Genomic DNA, 9,801 nt, shown 5'->3' on the forward strand with positions numbered 1-9,801 from the left:
GGGCTGATGGTTCCACTGACAGAGGGAGATTGAGAGCAGAGAGAAGGGAGAGATTGTTGCTGCTGAGGGTGGTGAGAGCCTGGCCCAGGTTGCCCCAGGAGGTGGGAGAAGCCCCATTGCTGGCCCCATGGCAGGTCAGGTTGGCCCTTGGGGCTCTGAGCACCCTGCTCTGGGTGCAGATGTCCCTGGTCCCTGCAGGCGGTTGGACTGGGGGAGCTGTGAAGGTCCCTTCCCACCCAAACCACTGTATGATGATTCTATGATGACTATCTCACAAAAAGGAGCTTGGGATGAGAGAACAGATCACTACAGGACATGATCACGAGCGGCCCCCACATCGACCTATTCCAAATTGCCAAGCCTGGGCTAAATAGATGAGGCCTGATTACAAGTGAAACAAGAGAAAGCCAAAGTATCTTGGAGAATTGTGGCAGTGCTGCGATTGCAGAGCTGTCCATCTGGGGCCGCAGAGCCGCAAGCCTTGGACTGCACAAGCAGTCTGGCACCTTCAGTTTGGCTGCAGATGGATCCTGTCACAGAACAGCCATCATTCCTAAACTGCAGATACTGACTTTTGAGCAGCTTATGCTTATAAAGCCCTCACAAGTTCAGGAGAGGTCAGTGCCTTCGTTCAGTAGAACGAGAGGAGAAATCTGGGGTAAACTGAAAACAAAGCAGTGGGCTACTAAAAGCTGGAGTTTTCCATCAGACTTGCAGCACACTCAGAGAAACTATAAATCCTGGTTCAACAAACACTTCATAGCACGCGACACATCTAAGAGAGATCCATCTACGGTGGGGGGATGGAAAGACAGAGAGCTTATAAAATCTGTGAGTATATACGATGTCCCCATCCAGTTTCCTAGTGCTGGCTGCTGGATTTGGAGAGGCTGCCTTGGCACAGAGAGGTAAGCAAAAACCAGACAGATACTAAGCCTATGAACTGTGAATGGATTACAGGAGCCCACCTCTGAGGACCAACAGGAAACTAGTGAACTGGACTGAAGTTTTAGCGGCTGGCAGAGAAGAATGTGCAAAAGCAATGTGAATCAAAGCTGGAAATGTGGGACTAAAGCATGAGACACTGGAGGAGAGGGAAAAAATAAATACTGCATGCCCTGAACCACAGAAGTAATTAACACTATAACAAGGGCACGTGCTCAAGGCTTGCTTTTCTTCCCCACTCCAAACCCTGCCCTTACCAGTTGTGCATAGACAGTTCTTCTCGTCAACACCTTCAGTTAACACTGGGATGTTTTCTATTCTGGTGCACAATACAATCATACTTCAGAAGCTGTTGAGTTGTGACTTACTCTAAATTAAACTGTGGCTCCGTGATGAACTTTTAGACTTTAAAGTGGATGCTGCAGAATGGCTTTACTGAATTTCAATCTGCTTCTTGCCCTTGGGATGCCTAACCGCAAACAAAAGGTCAAAACTGGGTTAGGAAGAAATACATGAGCTTCTACTACTGCCCTCGTTCCAGGACAGGTACAACACCACGTTTAGGCAGCTGTGTCAAGGCACATCAGAAAAAAGGTCACCACTGTAACTCTGCTCTCAGAATTTCTGTCTACCATGTTAGTGCAAGCATTGCCTTTATGAAGAATTGTCGGAGCAAAGCGGTCTGGGGCTCAAATGGCTTTCAATAATTACTAATAACTCCATAATTGCACCTCGGTGTATTTGATATACAGTAGCTCTAGGACAATACTCGAACAAGCTGCCCCGTTAAATTGCAGAACATCTGATGGCTGCCAAGCTCACAAAAGAAGCCTCTGTCAAAAGGTTAATGTTCTCCAACTGAAAAAGGCTCTATGCATAACTGATGCACTCAACTAAACTCCCAGTCTTGAAGCAATTTGCATGATTTATCCTTAAAAGCAAGGAAGCCTGGGCCCAGAACTAAGGAAGAGCCTCCCAGGAACTTCCAATAGGTCAGAAATCCAAGCACGCCCCGTACATTACCATCTGCCCAAAGGGCTGGTTATAACTTCAACTGGGACCGTTCATCTGTGTCACCACAAAAGGATCCCTAAGGCTAAGTGAGTTCAGTTGATGTAATTAACCGTCAGGGTTTACAGCATTCCTAGAATACAGACAAGTGGAAGGAGTATGCGCTTTTGGTAGACAATTAACCTACTTTGCCTAATTAATTACTTCCTCCCAAAGACATGCTGCTTGAACCTGTTACCAAGGACTGTCCCAGCATTGCTTTGGCCAGAACAGAACATTTTCTATACCAAGTCACTTGGTACCATTTACAGGCAGGGCAAGTGTGGATGCAGAAAATAAGAGGATACTTCTTTAATGCTGAAAAAATTAAAAGCTGTTGATGACCCAAGCTTTTTTGGTGTAGATTCTTCTAGGTCGTTATTTTTGTACCTTGCCTGTCCCTGATGTGAGAATTCTGGCCTGATCTCCAGACTCCCAGGGAGTAACACATGCCAGGAATGCATATTTTTAAATCTGGGAATGTTTTCAAGGTATTTTGGCTCATGTGAATAAAATGTGAAGGCATGAGCAAGCCAATAGGCAAAGCTGTCACCTTCCCAAAATCTGACATGCTTTGGTAGCTGTTCCCCCAGCACACAGGGACCCGAAAAAGAAAAATATTAATATGAAATCTGGGGAGTGAAACAAGTTCTCCAGTGTCAAGGAGTGCCCCACATCTTGTCTTTGCAGCAAACGGTAATTAAATACAGAAACATCACAAGGATTCGAGTGAGTCCCTAAGGCCTGCTCTCATAAATTGCGTGACACATGCTGAATTCCCTCCATAACACAAAGAACCTCTTGATCCCAGCTGGGACTCAGATCTGTTGTTCCATGGCTGTCAGGCACACCAAAAAAAATATCAATATAGACATTACTGCACTAGGATTTCTGGCGCAGGTTTTTCTGTCACAGTTGAGACTGGGTGGAACAGAGGCAGAGTCAGATCTCCTTCCGCCCCCGCCACGTAACAGTACTTCAGAACTTAAGGCAATGAGGAACACTGGAAGAGGGAAGCCACTCCAAATCTGATTTCAGCTTTAAAGCCAACTCCACAACCATACTTATTACTCGTTAATACACCTCTTTGTATCGTACTCCTGTCCTGTGCACTGAGCTGCCACCCCGCTGTCAGGACCATCTCCGTCTACTGCCATTCCACAGAGCATTCACCACAGAGGCAACTGCACCCACGGGTGTCTATCAGAGGCATCAACATCCCCGGAGCAGCGTTCGGCATTGTATTAAATGTGAAGGCAATGACTTCAACAGAGAGAACATTATGGTCAAAAGCATAAAAAAGGCAGAACCAAGATGACAGTTTTCAAATTAAGCCATTGTAGCAGCAAAGGTGTATCAGTGAGTCAAAGCTGATGTCATTAAAGCATTTTAAGAAACATGGAATGGAGGGAGGAGGGGACTGTCCATCCCAGCCACTCCTCATTCACTGGCAGAAACATCAGCTGTCCCTATTGTCCCACATTACTTTTAGACAAAGGTACAAACAGACCATCTGCCAAGCTAATGCTACCACCATGCTGTCAGCTCCAGCGGCCAACGCTGACGTTGTAGCAATGCCTTCAAGAGATCTAAAGCCACTAGTGACAAATTTAACAGTCTGTACTTACACAGCATACAACAGATTAACCTTCAAATCGACTCTTGAATACAGCTTCAAAAACCGCAGGCTACAAACTAACATGTCCAGCTTGCCTTTAATCCAACATTCAATGTTCCAGTCCGAATCTGAACAAAAGAAAGTGATTAAGCTTTTCTGAACTATATTAAAACAAACAAAAAAACCCCAACAAACAAGTGAAGGGCGCACTTTGTGCACATGTATGCAGCTGTACTGCAGACATGGCAGCAACAAGTTCAGTGTGGCAGTCTGAAACAGAGATTTATTTGTTCCATGGGACAGCTCTCGTAAAATTCAGTTCTATTCTACTGAGCTTGATGAGATTCCTGCCGCTGATAAGGCAGCAGCACTGCTCAGACTGTGCTTAACAGGAGTGGAAACGCAGCCAGGAAAAAATAATTCAATCTAATCCATGTACGGGTATTTACTAAGGCATCGCAACCCAGGCAGAAAAGCTGGCACCTGCTCTCCATCTGCCCCATTTCCTGAAGGAGTTTAAAGGCCATATCCACCAAAATAGTTAAAATATTTCACATAGCCTCCAAACATCTTTGAGGATCTGGGCTCACGTCCTCCTACGCAGGTGCTAAATATTTTATTCAGAATTCCCCTGGAAAGAGCCAACTTCCCCCCCTCCTTTGAAACTGCGCCCTGCAATTTCCTCCACCTTCCCCTACAGACTTCTGCCAGGAAGGATTTGACCATACTTTGTTTTCTACTCTGGATAAAATAAATACCCATTAATACAACCCATCCCCTCCTCCCAAACTATAAACCCCAACTGCTTTCTGAAGAAGAAGTAACTCTTATCCTCCTGAAAGGAAAACCTACCTATTTCCTGAGAAGCGGAGACACTTATTTCTGAAGGAATAAGCTTCCTCGTTTGCATGCTTGCTCTGTACAAAGAACAATCCATATTGTCATCACCCCAAAGGCAACACAGGAAACTTTCTTCATTCCCTACCACGGCAGGCTCGGTTTCAGAGGCTCGGTGCCCTCTCCTCAAACCAGACCAGCTCTCAACAACTCCAGAAGAGAAGAGACTCACAAAGGTCTCGTTCAGCAGCATACAGGGCAGTGTAAAGTTCCTGGGAGGAACCTGATGGACCACACAATGGGCAACTGTTGCTTGAAGAATGTCTGTGAACAGAAAGGCAAAGTATCGGAAATAAAAGAAAAAGTTCTTATTACTTGAGAAGGAAAAGGGAGGGGCTGATGTCGCACAGAAACACGTTCCTTACATAAAGTCAGACTGTTCCCAGGGCTGTTCTCTGAGTTGCAGACAGCATTACTAAAAACATCCCCTCTGAACTGGTGCCCCAGCTGGGAGATGCCAGCCTGGTCCTCCAAAGCCGCTACACCTCACTTTTGATCTTCTCAACCTCTTGAAACAGGTCAAGACCAAGACTGTAGGAGAAGCACCTCTTTGGGGTAAACTGGCTTATATTATTACTTCAAAATACAGCGAATCCTAAACCTGAGTTCTCATGCTACACAGGTACGAGCCTCATCTCCCCCTGTGCTGCTGGGACTCTTGTAATCCAGCTCTTATAACATGGCTCCATTACTGCAAAAAATAATCCCGCTGTAAATATAACACACAGTCACCACCGTAAGTGTTAAATACCAAAGCACAGCACTACAAGAGTATATAACCAGGTGGAACCACACATCCCCAGGGCATTACCTGGGAAATGAGATGCAGGGAAAAAATAATCTTTTCCATCAGACTTAGACTCTTCAAAACAAAATCGCTCTGACTACATGTGTAGCACTTGTTGGTAAGTCACAGCTGGAATTACGCTAGCAATGGTTTTGCGAGTGATGAGCGTGTTGGTTTTGGCAACAGTTTACTGTAAAACTCTGCGCGAATTTCAAAGATTTTTTTGTCTCAGAAAGGTACACGGGGCATTTGTGCACTCTGTATTTACCATTTCCCTCTATACTGGGAGCACTGGGGAGGCTGCACCTCAAATCCTGGGTTCAGTGTTGGCCCCTCATTCCCAGGACATTGAGGGGTTGGAGCGTGTCCAGAGAAGGGCAACGGAGCTGGGGCAGGGTCTGGAGCACAATGCGCTGAGGAGCAGCTGAGGACCTGGGGGGGTTGAGCCTGGAGAAAAGGAGGCTCCGGGGAGACCTTCTGGCTCTGACAACTCCCTGACAGGAGGCTGGAGTGAGGTGGGCGTCGGTCTGTGCTCCCCAGGAACAAGGGACAGGATGAGACGAACCGGCCTCCAGTTGTTCCAGGGGAGGTTGAGGTTGTCCCTGAGGAGCCCTTTCTGTCCCGCTGGGGTTGTGCAGGCGTGCCCCAGGCTGCCCAGGGCAGTGGTGGAGTCCCCATCCCTGGAGGGGTTTCCCAGCCGTGTGGAGGTGGTGCTGCGGGACAGGGGTCAGTGGGGACCTGGCAGTGCTGGGGGAACAGTCGGATTCAATGAGCTTAAAGGTCTCTCCCAACCTAAACAGTTCTATGATTCTAATTGATGCTCTCTGCCTTTCAATAGCCAAAATAAGAAAACCAGAATTTCTCAAGCAGTGTTTAACAGCACACAAGCATAAGGTAAATAATATGGAAACACAAACTGAAAGCTTTTTTAAAAGTAGATGCATGTTCCTTACAAGCAGCCAGTGTGTTACTGTGCAGTGTGCTGAAGCGCTCTGCTGTGAGTTTACACAGGATCTGTGGTGCCAGTCTCCTGAAGGGTGCTGCTCTCTCCTCCTCTCTCACTCACCAGCGTTTGAGCCTCTGTAAACACCAGCTCCGCTAGGCCTCCTGTCCGCACGCGGAGGGTTCGGCTGACTGAACGGGCTATTAGTCCGTAATACATGATTGAGTAAGGATCAGTGAGGGGGTGACATGATTGTCTGCGAATCAGGACACATAACCAACACTCCCCACTTCAGAGTTGTGGGAGCATGGGAAGACAGGTGTTTCTTCGCCTTAAAAAGCCTCCCACGTATCACACCAGTCTCAGGGGATTAATTCAATTCTATCAAGTCAAAATGTGCGCAGTCACTTACCACTTCTGCAGAGGTGCTGAAAAAATAAAAGAACTATAACGCATTACAACAGAAAGCACAGTTGAGCACAGCTCTCCAGTGCCTGTCAATAATGGGCAGCATGCCACAAGAACGTTTTCCTGCTGCAGAGTGCAAGAGTCTGTCCATGACAGAGGCACACAGGAGGCCATCACTTTCAGTTCTGTCCCCAGAATAGCAGCGTATTTGCATGTCTGGGTTAAGAGGGCTACAGTGATGCCAGCCTTAGCTATTCACTTACAGGTACTCAACAGATACAGCGACTTTCAGCCATCCAACAGTGACAAACTGCTCTGAAGCCCAGCAAAATCTCCCTGAGGCATCCAGGATTACTCATTAAAAGGTACACGATGTGTTTAGATTGCATGAAGTACTTTAAAGAATGTCAACAAGACACTGCTTGATACTGAGTGGATAAAGGTATGTATATAGAAAAAGAAAATTGTGGATATATACAGGAAAAATATACATATAAAAAGATGTATCTGTATACAGAAAAGATGTATATATATGAAGACAAAATCTAAGGATTTATTCATCTTTCATGAAGGCACAAGATGACAGGAATTTTGACACTAACTTCATTTCTCCCTAAGCACCATCACCAACACAGTGATGTGATAAGACACTAAACCAGCAGCGTGCCTTGAAACACCATTGATCACTCAGACCAGTGATCATTCTTTATGCTACGTCATTTCCAACAGACTGATGATTTTTAGCAACTTACCTAACAGCACAAACACGCTCAGAAAGATTTGCCCACACATCTTGTTTTGAGGAGCTGATCTGAAAAACATACAGAAAATTATCTGAGAGCTGATAATCATCAGTCTGTTATCTTGGTGGGGTTTCATTTTGGTGCACTTCAGCTCATTTGATACTCACACCTTTGTAAGCTGAAAGGAAGAACAAAATCAGGATGTCATTTGAGAAAAAAGCCACCAGCACTTAGAATATCAATTAAATACCAATACAGCTCTTCTTTCATCATGAGAGCTGTACAGTACCTCACCTCTCCAGGCTTTTGCTGATCATTGTTCACCTTCTGGGTTTGGTCATCTGAAAGGCACTATAAATCCAACCAAAATGTCCAACAGACACTCAGTGTCATAGTGCAGCACACACAAAAGCACCCAGGCACCCACTCCGACGGTGAAGACTTAACTAGCTTTTACAGTAATATTTCACCGTTGTTCTTTCATTTCAGGTTCTTTGTTTTACTTTCATCCCACAGTTACATAAATTCTGTTCACATCCAAATATAAGCTTTTTTATACTTTAAAAAAAGCTCGATAGAGGGTACCAGAGCCAAACATACCGCATTTGTCATAGTTAACCAGAACAGAATGATTAATAACATTTACACCTCAAGTCAGACAGAGCAATAAGATTTAGGGAGTCCCTCCAAAGTATTCTCATTCCTTAAATATTTCTGAGAACAATTTCCTTGAGAACAGCTACAATGCCAGAAGAAGCAGCGCCAACACTGTGTAATCCAGTGGCCTTTCAGTTCAGGAACATCTCTACTGTACTACAGACACATACACACTGTATGATCACAGACGACTGCGGTGGGGCAGTCTGCACACAATATTTTGGAATCCTTGTCTCCCTGTGAGCTCTCCCACAGGAAAGCCCCTGCAAATGTAGCTGGGGCTGGAGCCAACCCATTTCCCCCGTGCAGACCAGCTTCATTTTGGTCTGCAAGACAAGCCAGCCCCATCCACTTTCCTCCCCACTTACCCAGGTTACAATCAGAGCACATCTGAAGCTACATTAGGAGCATTAATGAGGAAAGCTCAACATTTCACAGGCAGTGCTTCACAACCCCTCCTCGAGAGGAAAATGCGCCTCTCAGCAGAGCTGTCAGGAGGCCAACCTTACCTGTACCTCTTCCATTAGTCTCTTGCCTAATAGGTGAGGTGTGAAGGCCAGAGAAATTATCAAGCTACAACCTCCTATTAAGCCTGTCATTTCACAAAGATACAGGCTGGGATTATTTCCAAAAGCCTCTGAGCAAAGTTATCTATTTTTTTTCCCACGTTTCTGACTGAAGAAAAACCCAGCCTTTTAAAATAATGTATTTGACATAAGGATGTACTATTCATACTGTTCAACATATGGTTTAACGAAAAGCAGCCCATGTTCCTCTTTTAAAGGTGCAACAAAAAATTGCTGTTCATAGCTCAACCACTTTCCAGTCAGAAACTGGCAGAGACCACTTCTGTACGTTGTACACGAGAATCAGACATAGATTTCAAAGGCTTTTAAAGTCATCGATACGTCATGGATGTTACTGCAAATGCTTCAAAGGTCTCACTTCCTAAACATGTAAAAAATGTCCACCACCAAGAGCTCTAAATAATCCATAAAGTTCTGGCCCATCACTTGCATTACAGTCACAGGCACAGTAAGAAACAAAAGGATGTCACCAGACATCCTACTGCTCCCAGATCACAGAAGGAAAGAACCACGACTTTGGCAGCTACGCATAGTTCACTGCACCATTTCAAAGCAGAGCACGGAACATCCTCTCTCATTTGTTGCGGGAAGGAAGACGACAAATAGTTAATTGTGCCGGCAGCAGCTGCTGGTTTAGTTTCATCCACAGGATACCTGCTGCAGCCTGGAAAGAGAGCAACACAGCTGCCCAGACCCACCATGCCTCAAAGAAGGGAAGTGGTAATCATGTTGGCTACTCAAGATAAAGGCGTTTCCACTCTCTGCTTTATCTGGTCATTTTTAAGGCAGGAATCACAGAGATTCCGGTATCAGCACTAATTTAGCCATAATTAACAATATTTGGACCACAAGGCAAAACTCCAGCTCCGACCAGCTCCAGACATCTACTGCATCAATCTCGGTGCTAAGTTTTCAGTCCAGCCACATTCATGAATAAAATACAGTGCTGAACACAACCAAAAAAGCAACATAAGCTATGTGTCACCTAAAGGCATTAGCTCCTTTTCTGTCCAAAGTTCAGTATCGTTTGTGTAAACTTTACACAGGGACTGGGTGAAAAGAGATCTCTACAAATAACTGTCAGAACAAGATGAATGCACTGCTGGACCAGACAGGACTCCCCAGGATCTCCTCCAGTGAGGACATCAGAATTACCAGAATTCCTA

At 45.3% G+C, this 9,801-nt stretch overlaps 1 protein-coding gene across 1 annotated transcript in view; it reads right to left on the minus strand.

Annotated features, from left to right (window-relative positions):
- Nucleotides 1–7,449, minus strand: part of LEPR (leptin receptor) — a gene marked incomplete at its 3' end in the record, with an annotated part of 24,283 nt that extends 16,834 nt beyond the window's left edge. Inside the window, exons 1-3 of the mRNA XM_010145688.1 lie at nucleotides 7,401–7,449; nucleotides 4,466–4,774; nucleotides 3,624–3,741 (exon numbers count right to left, since the gene is read on the minus strand). Coding sequence (XP_010143990.1) covers nucleotides 3,624–3,741; nucleotides 4,466–4,774; nucleotides 7,401–7,440 — 467 coding nt within the window. The remainder of the gene's footprint in view (nucleotides 1–3,623; nucleotides 3,742–4,465; nucleotides 4,775–7,400) is intronic.
- Between the last annotated feature and the right edge of the window lie 2,352 nt (nucleotides 7,450–9,801).

The sequence above is a fragment of the Buceros rhinoceros genome, unplaced genomic scaffold, assembly GCF_000710305.1.
Source record: "Buceros rhinoceros silvestris isolate BGI_N320 unplaced genomic scaffold, ASM71030v1 scaffold6301, whole genome shotgun sequence".
In the NCBI taxonomy this organism is placed as follows: domain Eukaryota; kingdom Metazoa; phylum Chordata; class Aves; order Bucerotiformes; family Bucerotidae; genus Buceros; species Buceros rhinoceros.